Here is a 13,093-nt window from a genome sequence, read left to right as displayed (position 1 = left end):
ACTCACTCTGTCGAACAGGCTGGCCTCAAACTCAGAAAACCACCTGCCTCTGCCTCCTGAGTGCTGGGATTAAAGGCGTGCACCACCACTGACAAGCAAATCCATACCTTTTAATGTAATGCAACCATCCTTTTCAATATTAGACTGAACAGTCTCCAAATGCATCTTTCTCCACTGAATATCTCAAACATAAACATTGTTTGAAGGAAAAATACAAACATACTACTCCCTTAATTAAAACCATTCTAATGTCAAAAATTTAACATTGTTATATGAGAAGTTTAATGTATTCTGTTTACATTTTTTTACTTATAAATATGCATGTTTACTTGTTTATTATATAAATGACACATAAATAGAAATATTTGCATTTTAAATAAGAGAATGTTAGGGCTGGTGAGATGGCTCAGCAGGTAAGAGCACCCGACGGCTCTTCCAAAGTCCAGAGTTCAAATCCCAGCAACCACATGGTGGCTCACAACCATCTGTAATGAGATTTGGCGTCCTCTTCTGGAGTGTCTGAAGACAGCTACAGTGTACTTACATATAATAAATAAATAAATAAATCTTTAAAAAAAAAGAGAGAGAGAGAATGTTAAAATGCAATAGATTTGTAGGTATATATTTATAAATGGGTCCTGATACAAACATACACAAATTATACATACAAACATAGTAGACGTATATCTTATATGGACACATTTATCAAGAACATGTATATCGAAATATAATTAAGATTTTCTTCCTAGTTTTAAGAATTCCAGAGCATTCAAGGCTAAAGGTGAAGGACTCTACCCCAGTCACCTTGTACCTAGTACAAGATTATTAAGGTGGCAAATAGCAGTTTCAAGTTTAAATGCCAAAGATAGGAGTTACTTGGAGGAAACAATAAAGATGAATTTTGAGACTAACAAACTTTTCACATGGTAACGTGTATGGAGTCAGTAAACAGAAAGGATGCCTATGAGGGTACAATGGAGTTAACAGTGATCAGAGATGTAGACAGAAACAAGACATTGCAGGCCTTTTGGACATAATAAAGGAAAGGAGAGTTTATTCTGAAGGACATGAGAAGTCATTGCAAAGGAGTTGTGTGGTCAAAGGATTTTAAAGGATCACAAATGGTGAGATAGCCCTGTTAATAAATTGCTTACCTTGCAAACATGAAAGCCTGAGAGTTGGATTTCCTAGAAACCCTCTCCTCTCTCTCTCTCTCTCTCTCTCTCTCTCTCTCTCTCTCTCTCTGTGTGTGTGTGTGTGTGTGTGTGTGTGTGTGTGTGTGTTTTAATGGGTAAGTTGTCAAATCCTTATAATCCCAGGAAAGGAAGGAAGAGACAGAAGGATCCTTGGAGCTCAATGATAAAGCAGCGTAACCTGCTCATTCTAGGCACACCATGCCATTGAAAGACCCTGTCGCAAAAAACTAAAATAGCTGGCTCCAACATCTGAGGTGGAGCTCTGGCATCCACATATGCATACACCCACCCAAATGAATACACACATGTTTTAAAGGATCCCTACATTGTCAGATGAGGACAAGCACTGACAGCAGAAAGCACTGAGGAGTCGTAGCAATAAAAATACAGATGCTACAGGGCTGAATAAGATCATAGAGGATATCAAAAAGTCATGTGATTCCAGATGAGCCCTAAAGTAGTATAATTGATATATAGAAGCATTATAAATGTTTTCCAACTTTTTATAATAGGACTATGAGATAGATTCCTACTAACTTATTCAAAAGTTTTATATGTACCACAGTTAAACTGGGTTAGTTATGTATTTTTCATCTTGATTCTTTATTTGACAACTTTACTTTTTATTCTTGTTGGTTTTTTCATCTTAAAATATCATCTCTAATCTTAAAATGCCTACCTTGGCCTTTCATGTGGGTTTTATTTATTTAATATATCTTTGCCCACTTATTTTTAAGCTGTTTATGTCATGCTGAGTTAGATTTTTTTTCCCATGAGAACTAGAACAGAATTAACATTTGTGAACTTTCTAACCAGTTTTACCTTTTCCAGTTAGTCAACTCTCATTTATTGTGATAATAATATATATATAGTGATTATATATGTATATGAATGTATATATAATATATATCCTTTGTAAATGAGTAGTAAAGCTATCAATTTAGTGAGAGTGCTTTCTATTCTTTTCTTTTTCTTTCTTTTTCTTTTTTTGTGAGGATGTTTTCTTTTTTCCCCCCTTTTTTTATTTTATTATTATTTTCTTTATTTACATTTCAAATGCTAGTGAGAATGTTTTCTATCCACAAAGCTTTGCCTGGTCTTTTTGAAAGTTCGTTTGCTCTTTTTTTTTTTTTTTTTTTTTTTTTTTTGCTTTGTTGAGATAAGGTCGTACATTAAAACCCAGGATGGCCTCAGACTAATTCAGTTCTCCTGCCTCAACCTTCAGAGAACTGTGATCACAGGCATGAACCACAACACCCTACTTATCTGATTTCTTAAGGGGATTAAATTTTATATTTTCTTATATTTACAATTACTTCGTGTATATTAACCACTTCAAATGTACTATGCAGAGCATTTCAAGGGGTTCTTTCTTTTTTCCTTTTTGTTTTAGCTTGAGAATACCTTAAAGATTCTGAGAATAAATTGCTAGCATCAACACAAATGCAAATATCATAAAGCCAGGCTCATAATTATATGGAAAAAATCTTTTTATGCCATTCATAATTGAGCTTTGGAAAGAGATAAAACTATTCTTTATGATGAGTAGGGATTTTTTCCTCCTTAATTCTTGTTTACACTGGAGTTCAGTTGTTTGAAATATCAATGCTAACTCCTATTTTGTACCCATCTAAGACCTCACCTCTGGTTGTTATATAATTGTTCAGTGGAAGTCTACTGAACATTCTATCATTTATAACTTAATAGATTGTTTTTGACTACTAGAATTTTCCCACACTATCATGCAGGCTCAGTTTTGAATCTGGAATAGAATTTAGACCATTTATCTAATATTTGTACAATATTTCAAAATTGCTTAGATTTAGCATCGTGTAAGTTTTAATTGTTCAGTGTCTGATGCACCATTTAAATTGCCCAACTGTGAGAGTGACCACAGTGAAATTTCACCACAGCTAATTAATGAAACTTAGAGTAGTACCAGGCACCATATAATGTTCTAAAAAGTACTAAATTAGTTCCTGGGAAGGATAGTAAGTCTACCATTTGAATTAGCAGTTGAGTTGGAAGGAGGAAACCAAGAAGTATATGAGAAACATCAAGACAAATATGCCTATTGGACTTTTTCAAAAGAAAAGAAAAGGAAAGGAAAGGAAAGGAAAGGAAAGGAAAGGAAAGGAAAGGAAAGGAAAGGAAAGGAAAGGAAAAAGGAAAGGAAAGGAAAGGAAAAGAAAAGAAAAGAAAAGAAAAGAAAAGAAAAGAAAAGAAAAGAAAAGAAAAGAAAAGAAAAGAAAAGAAAAGAAAAGAAACTATCCTAGAAACACAATAGCCAAAAGCAGCCTGGGGAGGAAAGGGTTTATCTGGCTTATATTTTCCACATCACTGTTCAACACTGAACATGACAGGAACTCAAACAGGCAGGAACCTGGAGACAGGAGCTGATACAGAGGACATGGAAAGATACTGCATACTGACTTGTCTTTCATTGCTTGCTCTGCCTGCCTTCTTATAAAGCCCCAGACCCTCAGTCAAGATGGTATGACCTACAATAGGCTGGGCCCTCCTCCATTAATCACTCATTAAGAAAATATTCTACAGGCTTGCCTAAAGCCTGATCTTATTGAGGTATTTTCTTAATCAAGATTCCCTCCTCTTAGGTGACTGTAACTTTGGTCAAGTTGATCTCATGCTAGACAGCACACAGATCTACACCAAATGGAGGAGGTGGCTCATGATGTTAATTATTTGTAACCAAGGGCACAATGAAACCACCAAACTGGAGCACTCTGTGGGTAAAATGAAAGGTTTGGGGGGATAAGATCAAACTGTTAAAAGTGTCTGGGAGACAAAGTACAGGGACTAGTCAGGAAAGCAATCCAATTTCATTTGGTAGTCAGTGAGATCTTTGAGCTGATATAAGTTGTTTAGATTAAATGAGAAGTAGATGGCCTTGCCCAAGATAGTTGACCTTTGGGGAAGATAAAGGAGTGAGTGGTTTTCCTGGTAAGCACAACCCTACCTTACAAAATTCCTGAGGAATGCTGGATTTAGGCTTCTATTTATCCAACAACAGGGTACTTCTGTTTAGAACAGTGTCAGCATTGAAAAAAGTAGGCTAATATTAGTTAAAGTGCACTTTAGTGTTTTCCATGCATTTTGGGTGTCCATTTCATAACTAACATTATTGACATGAAATAAAGTAGAATTTATCTAGATTTTGATATCAAGTTCATTGTGAGGAATGTGTTGCAGTGGTCAATCAAGAAATAAATAAAATATTAATATATGACTACAAAGTTCTTGTCATGGTCGGATGAATGGGTCTATGTAATGAAAAATTAGCTTGATGCTCTAACTCACACAAATTTGGAACCTCATCAGTTTTTAAGTTTGTTTAAGACAGTAAGTATTTTCTCAGTTTGAGGCTCATATTAGTTATAGTGCACTTTAGTGTTTTCTATGCATTCTTTCCAAAAGTTCTACATCAATTTATGCATATAATCTTCATGAATAAAAGAACATTTAAAACACTAAGAAGATGTTTTGGACACACTGTATTAAGAAACTTAAACAGTTTACGAAAAGTCACCTGGTGGTAGCATCCTGACTTCAAACCCAGCTATATGTACTGTATGGTGATTGCAGGGAGTTGCATTAAAAGCAAATTTGAGAGATAGCATTGTGATATACCATTGTGTGTGCACTATTATGCAAATATGTTCTCTCATGGATTCCTTTAAAAATAGTTTAATCAAGAAGAGTATATAAACAGTACAAAATTACCCAAAGGACCTGTTTCTTATGACTTCAGAAAAGAAGGGAGTGGTGTGGTCGCAGATGTTGTCATGAAATTTCGATCTAGTAAACGTAACAACAGAAAAGTAATGAAAACCAGAATACAATCTGTGCTACGAAGGCTCAGCAGCTCTGGAAACTTGGAAATAGCCCCTTCAAATGAGATAACATGTAAGTACCATGTTTTATGCCTTTTTATTTTAATACATCTTTCTTTCTTTCTTTCTTTCTTTTTTTTTTTTTTTTTTTTTTTTTTTTTTTTTTTTTTTTTTTTTTTTTTTTTTTTTTTTTAGTTTTTTGAGACAGGGTTTCTATGTGTAGCCCTGGCTGTTCTGGAATTCACTTTGTAGACCAGGTTGGCCTCAAACTCAGAAATCCTCCTGCCTCTGCCTCCCAAGTGCTGGGATTAAAGGCGTGTGCCACCACCACCCAACTTAATACATCTTTCAACTTCACTCATTCAAATTCACATATTAATAAAATGAGACTCACCTCATTCTTTGTAATTGTACTTTCAAAAGTGCATTACAATTCTAAATATAATAGATAGCTCTCTAATATAGAAAATGCAAGAACTTTTTTTTTTTACTTTTTTACTAGTTATAATTGTTTTAAAGATTTGATTTTCTTCTTAGATGTAGTAATTTCAATGTGGGAAAAGATCTGCTTCTTAGTGTCCACACCAGGGCAATATATTTTAACGTGTTCTAACATGTCTTTTTCCATTCTGTTTTGAGTCTTGTATAGAATGAGAGAACATGACAAAGAAAGCTTGATAATTTTCTTTCTGAAATTGATTATATAGTTCGTTAAGGCTGTTCCAATAGCAGTGAACTTTAGAGGTTGGAATCAAAAAGAACTTACGACTTCACTTGATCTTTATAAAGGTTAGAATCATAACACCTGACTGATGTCTCCAATCTGCTTAAGGAAAATGTGAAAACGCCTTTTTAATATTTTAATTCTATAAAACTTATTATGAAAAAAGTGCAGGTATCACTTTGACAATTGATTTTGATTCCTTTAGATATTTACCTGGCAGAAGATATCTGGATCATATGGTAGACGTAGTTTTAGTCTTTCTTTCTTAGAAATCTCCAGACTGTTTTCTATAACAGCAATGGTAGTTAACAGATCAGTTTTGTTTACACTATTTTCCTATCACCCAGAATCTGATATGTGTTATCAATAAATAATTGTTACAGGACTGAAATAAATGAACTACATAATAACAGACATCTCTTTGGTTCTTCCTGCACTGCTTACTGTCAGAAGTCACGGCTTTACATTGAGCTCAGGAGTAGATATGCAGAGTCAGGATGCAGTTGAGTGCACTTCTATAGCATGTATAAAGTCGTGGGTTATTTTTCAAAACATTAAAAAAAAAGGAGCCAAGAGACAGGATTCATCAGATCAAGCCTACCCAGTGTAAAGATTGTGACTGCTATAGGGATCCAGAATGAAAGAGACTGGAAGACAGATGGACTCGCAGACATGAAAAGGATATGCACATCCTTAGACATGGAAAGAAGGAACTTGGTTTGAGAGAGAAATGTGGGAAAAGTGAGTTCTCCAATAATCAATACTCATCAGCTTCTTGGTCCATTGTTTGTTTGAAAGAACAATGGAGCTGATGGATAGATATCCTATAGGTACTTCTGCTGCTTCCATTAGGGTCCAGATTCAACTCAAGTGTTTCTCGTGAAGAAAGACGATCAGTTGTTTTTGCTTGTTTATTTTTCCTGCTTCCAGCAGGTTAACTTGGCCCTACTGGTGCTGACAAAAGCAGATGAAGTGCACAAACCTTATGAAACTTCTAGCTGGAAATAATTTTGCAAAAAACCAGTCTCAGAGACCGTGAAAACCTGTCTTAGGAAGTTTGGTTGCATTTTATTGAAAATAGGAAGAGTGCCCAAGAAAAATTTAAAGTCTTGCAGAATGTAATCTGACCTAGTTTTTTTTAAAGTATCGGTCCCATAAAATAACAATGTGGAAATCAGTTTGAAGGTATTACAACTGTACAAGTGTCAAGCGACCAGAGTAGGGAGCGGCAAAGTGGATGAAGTTCATCCGAAGGAACGAGAATGGGTGAAGGAAGATTTTTCCATTCCTAACTGCCTGTCGATATGGTATCTCTCACTAAGGAGGAAATATAAGTACCATGTTTTTTGATAAAGCATGTTCATGTGAAGGCTGAGAGGACGATTAGACCTACCTAAGAAAGCTGTTGTGAATGCAGATCGCAATGTAAGACACACAGACCGTCACTAAGTGATGCTGGTGTTGTTGGCTTTTCTGGCACTCCCAACAACCCTGCTACTGACTATCTCATAACACACATCTGACATCCGGGATGCTGCTTTACTTTCCACCTAGAGTGTCCTCTCCCTTCTTGTCTTCAAGACCCATTCCTTAGAGTTTTAAATAGTGCAAATGTCATATCCTTCATGATGGCCTCGGTCACCTTCTTGGTATTGTTAGCCTTTTCTCCATGGAACTTTTCATTTGAATAATATTTTGGTTACAATCCATCTGTAAATAATGTGTCAAGAGACCCTTTGTTTTTTGTTCCCTATTGAAGAAACAGCAAGTAATATAGCAATACTGAAGTAATAAACACATATACCAATGTCTACTCACAGGTGAATTTGAAAAATGAGCAATTGGCTTTTTCTATCACATATCACACTGAGCCCTAATAACTGCTTAAACCTTCTTTTGCCAAGAGAATGAGAGACTTTTGGAGCAGAGAAGTCTGCTAAGTATTTCATGAAGCATGTAAGCACGAACCTCCATCAGTTTGAGTACAACAACACACTGGGATGAAGTTGCAGAGAGATTTCTAGGGCGAATGACTCAGGTTATTTCCAAAATCTTGAGGCGGAGCCTGGGAATCTGAATTTCAGCAAACCCTCCCAGTGACCGTGTCTCTGGTCGACTCAGCGCTGAGCTTCATGAGATCCAGGTGAAATGATTTTCAGCTTCTGTTTTGTTGACGTTATTCTCACCTTTTCTTTCTTAATGCTAGCACTCACTGACCAGGATACAGAAAATGTTTTGACTCAAGGTAAGTTTTTAAAATTTTTGTAAATATTTATTAAATTATTCACTGGCTGATGGATCAACGTTTAAGCAGTTCTTCCTCCTTCTAGAAAAAAGAATGGAAGTGTAGTGAAGGGCAGTCCACTTGGCACTCAACATCAAGTTCCTGCCAATTTTTTTGGCTGTTCTGGGAAGCTTTGCTCCTGGGGTTCTAAAGCAATGTTTCTGAAAACATGTAAATTACATTTGATGACAAAATTCATGTAGCTTTTGCAACCCAGCAAAATGGCTTGCTTTGTTGTGGGTTTCGGTTACTCACAAGGTAATAAATTATAGATATGACTTGTCAGTTGGAGGCCTATAACCTGAAGGGAAAGTCATTTTGTGCCAAGGTCACCCCAGATATATTATCAGGCTAGGAGGACAGGCATAGAACTGCGAGAAACGTGAACTTTACTTCTCAGACCAGCCGAATGTGCTTAGAAGTTAGTTCCAGGTTCTTGGATTTCTGATTTATTTTAGATGCTTAAGAGGTATTTTAGTGAGACTCCACTCCACGATGTTTTTCAATTCAGTTCTGTGTTTAATCTATAATTATTTTAAATAAAATTGTAATAAAATAATTACTAAGGAATTTATTTGGAGAAGGCAGGAAAGGAACCCACAGCCATGTGTGTTTTTAATGGAAATCTAGTTAAATCTCTTATATTGGGAAATTTGTAAGAACGATAGTGCTTAGGGCTAGCAACCTATTGCCAATAGCATTAGAAATTACTATCTGTGATATACCTCTCGTATTACTAATAAATATTAAACTAAACATTAGAAAAACTATTATAAGATTTGGGGTTGAGAAGAACTGAGCAAACGAACCCACCCCAACCGATTTCACCTCTGGCATTAAAATGTTTGTAGGTTTCTTAAGATATTTAAATACAGTTTTGTGATAGAAAGTCTCCACAGTAATTTTCTAAATGGAGACAGGCACCAGCTTGCCATCATGTTAATACCTTTATGTTGTTGTTGATGATGATGATGATGTTGTTGCTAGAATGTGGAGCACGCCCTGACCTTATAACACTGTCAGAAGAGAGAATCATTGGAGGCAAGCAAGCCGAGCCCGGTGACTGGCCCTGGCAAGTCAGTCTACAGCTCAATAATGTCCACCACTGTGGAGGTGCCTTGATCAGTAACACGTGGGTCCTGTCGGCAGCCCATTGCTTCAGAAGGTGAGGCCACAGCTACTCTTCCATCTGAGAGTAATTAAGAAGGAAAGATGCTTGATGACTCCACCCACAACACTTATGACTAAATGTAATTGGATAGCGACACCAGAACAATTCAATGGAAAAGGTTTCTGAGTCTTTTCTTTTTTTATTCATGGAAACATAATTGTGTTTTGTTTGTTTGTTTGTTTGTTTTTGTTTTTTGTTTTTCGTTTTTGTTTTTCGAGACTGGGTTTCTCTATATAGCCCTGGCTGCCCTGGAACTTGTCTTTTCTCCTTTAGCTTAATGATTTGCTGCTAGTTCTCTGTTTCAAATCACAGTTCTCCATCATAGCAAAGGGAAAAAAAATAAAGGATCATGCACTAGAGTACTTAATTTAAATACTTGTTGTAAAAGTTTGTGGAATTTACACAACTTCTGTTCCCAAATTAGGAGCAACACTATTATATAAGTAAGTGATAGTGCTACAGGCAGGACAGATTACAGTAATGCAAAAAAAAAAAATGTTAAATTGCTGTTATCTAGGCTGGAGAGATGGTTAATTGTTAAGAGTACCAGTTGCTTGTTCAGAGAATTCAGGTTCAGTTTTCAGCATCCATATGCTGGCTCTCGTTTCCAGATATTCCAATAACCTTTTCTGACTTCTTGAAGGCATCAGACATGTAGGCAATGTACATACATACATACATTCAGGCAAAACACTCACACATGCCAAATTAAATAGACGAAATGAATTTTTCCTTTAATTTTTTATTAATAAAGGGTTTTTATATTCTATCACAGAAGCTAATTAGTAGACTGATAGCTTAGAGACTATAAAATCCCACTCATTTAATTTTCCAAAATTGATTTAATACCTATATTGAACACAATATTATATACTATAGAATTACCAAATACAAACACCTTATATTAGATCATTTACAATTAGGCACTAAGGGTGACTACAGGCTACTACTTCCACAGGATAAGTGACTTATGGAGGGAACCTGTGTAAACTTACTTCGTTGGTACAAGATGAAGGTCACACTGCTCCTAAGAGAAGGATTTTTTAGTTCAACATAAGGAAATCCTTCTAGACTCAAGCATATGTTGGCACTGGATGCCCAAAGCCTAAAAATTTGGGGAAAACTATTCCTAATGGGTCCACCTTGTCTGGCCTCAGTGGGAGAGGATGTACCTAGTCCTGCAGTGACTTGATATGCCAGGGTGAGGTGATATCCTGGGCGTGCATCCCCTTCTCAGAGGAGAAGGGAGGGGAGAATGGGGCAAGGATTTGTGTGAGAGGGGACTGGGTGGAGAGGGTTTGCTGATATTGGGATGTAAAGTGAATAAATAAATAAATTTTAAAAATTTGGAGGGAAACAAAAATCAAAAAAAATCACCCAGAAAAGTAAATTCCAGTGGGCCCCTAACTGTACCTACTCTCTTCTCAGTCTTTTTCAACTAGTAGAAAACAGCATCATTAGCATACATTGAAATAGACCCTCAGTCAAATAAACCCAGATTCATTTCCTGACGTGCGCAGCCTGTGCCTCAGACCCATGGCATTTTTTTCCTCATCTGGGTCTTTGTACATTTCCCTGTCTATGACCCTTCTCTGACTGCTGTTTTTTTGTTGTTGTTTTTTGTTTTCCCTGAAATGGCATCTTTTCCAAATCCCCATTTGTTCGTACTGGGGTTCTTGGAGACGTTCACAATTCTGAAGAAATGCCACTGAGCTCCGAGAAAGCTGTCATGAAACCTTTGACTATCTGAAGGCAGACTACGCATGAAAACAAGTGGTCTGCAGGCCCTGAAGGAAGGCTCGAGGAAGCCGCACGTTTTTCTCTATACTTTTCTGCTGTTGTTTTATAGTTCGATGTTGCTGAACAAATTTGAAATTTATCTGAGACATCCTCCATTTTATACATAAACTAGGGATGGCATGTTTGTGCACCTCCCTATAGGGTTTGGCACAATTATAATTATAATGTGTGGCAGAGATAAGATTTACATCTAAATGCTTGTATTCATTTTATCTTTGATCTACAGTTTATAACTGGGGTTCATCGCATATAATGAGGAACTTCTTATACACATTTTTATTTTTTGTAATAATTCGACTGTCAGAAAACTTTTTTAATTAATTAATTAATTTCTACTCACTCACTTTACATCCCCCTCACTGCCCCCTGACACTCACTTCCTCCTACAATCCTCCCCTCATCCTTTATCCTTCTCCTCTAAGAAGGTGACTCCCCCTCTGCCCCTGCCCCTGGGTATTCTCCCACCCTGGCACATCAAGCTAGAAAAATATATCCCACCTACAGACAACAGATTTTTGGGATAGCCACCACTCTAGTTGTTCAGGACCCACATGAAGACCAAAATACACTTCTACTACATAAGTGCCTGAAGTATCAGGTCCAGTCCATGAATGTTCTGTGGATGGTGGCTTATATCTGAGAGCCCCAAGAATCCAGGTTAGTTGACTGTTGGTTTTTCCTGTGGAGTTCCAAACTGTCAAGGTTCATAATCCTTCCCCACATTCTCCCATAAGAATCTCCAACACTCTTCTTCCATAAGAGGCTCCAAGCTCCATCCACTGTGTGGGTATGAGTGTCTACATCTGTGTGAGTCAGCTGTGGAAGGATCCTCTTAGAGGACAGCCATGCTAGACTCCTGCCTGCAAACATAACAGAGTATCATTAATAGTGTTAGAGGTTGGTGCTTGCCCAAGGGATGGGTCTCAAGTTGGACTGGTTACTGGTTGGCCATTTCCTCAGTCTCTGCTCCATCACCCATCCCTTTATTTCTTTTAGTCAGGATAAGTTTTGGGTCAAAATTTTTGTTGGTAGGTTGGTTGTCCCCATTGCTTGACTGGGGTTCCTGTCTGGTTACAGGAGATGGCCTCTCCAGGTTCCATATCTCCAATGCTCACAGATAAGGTCACCCCCGTTGATTCTTGGGTTCCTCTCCTATCCCAAGTCTCTGCCATGTCCTGGAGGTGCCCCAACCTTGACGTCCCCTTCAGTTGCAGATTTCTATTCTTTCCAATGGCCATCTGGCCATCTCCCCTGTCACATCATCTCCACACATGATCTAGAACCACCACCATTCTGTTCCCCATCCCCTCCTCCACTCAGTTCCCTCCCTCCATCTGCCTCCCACGACCTTTCTATTCCCCTTCTAAGTGAGATTTAAACATCCTAGATTGTGCCTTTCTTCTTGTTGAGCTTCTTTGGGTCTGTGGAGTGAATATTCTGACTTTGTGGCTAATATCCACTTATAAGTGAATACATACCATGCATGTCCTTTTGGGACTGGATTACCTCACTCAAGATGATGTTCTCAAATTTGATCCATTTACCTGCAAATTCATGATGTCTTTGTTTTTAATAGATGAATAGTATGTAATTGTGTAGATGTACCACATTTTCTCTATCCATTCTTCAGTTGAGAGGCATCTAGGTTGTTTCCAATCTCTGGCTATAAGAAATGAAGTTGCTATGAACGTAGTTGAGCAAATCATTGTAGGACAGTGGAACACCTTTTAGATATATGCCCAGGAGTGATATAACTGGGTCTTGAGGTAGAACTACTCTGAGGTTTCTGAGAAAATGCCAAATGGATTTCCAAAGTGGTTGTACAAGTTTACACTTCCACCAGCAATGGAGGAGCTCCACATCCTTGCCAGCATGTGCTAGCTATTGAGTTTTTTATCTTAGCAATTCTGACCAAAAAAAGTTAGAACCTCAGAGTTGTTTTGATTTGTATTTCCCTGATGACTAAGGATTTTGAACATTTCTTTTTCTTTTTCTTTTCTTTTTTTGGTTTTTTTTTTTTTTTTTTTTTTTTTTTTTTTTTTTTTTTTTTTTTTTTTTTTTTTTTTT

The 13,093-nt window shown here is 37.0% G+C and overlaps 1 protein-coding gene across 1 annotated transcript in view; it reads left to right on the top strand.

Moving 5' to 3' along the window:
• The window catches only part of Tmprss11d (transmembrane serine protease 11D), a 48,919-nt gene that overhangs the window by 27,327 nt on the left and 8,499 nt on the right, over positions 1 to 13,093 (top strand). The window contains exons 5-7 of the mRNA XM_021211141.1: positions 4,966 to 5,120; positions 7,978 to 8,016; positions 9,043 to 9,220. Coding sequence (XP_021066800.1) covers positions 4,966 to 5,120; positions 7,978 to 8,016; positions 9,043 to 9,220 — 372 coding nt within the window. The remainder of the gene's footprint in view (positions 1 to 4,965; positions 5,121 to 7,977; positions 8,017 to 9,042; positions 9,221 to 13,093) is intronic.

The sequence above is a fragment of the Mus pahari genome, chromosome 13, assembly GCF_900095145.1.
Source record: "Mus pahari chromosome 13, PAHARI_EIJ_v1.1, whole genome shotgun sequence".
Lineage (NCBI taxonomy): Eukaryota > Metazoa > Chordata > Mammalia > Rodentia > Muridae > Mus > Mus pahari.
The sequence above is the reverse complement of the archived record's forward strand: the minus strand, read 5'-3'. Positions and strand labels throughout refer to the sequence as shown.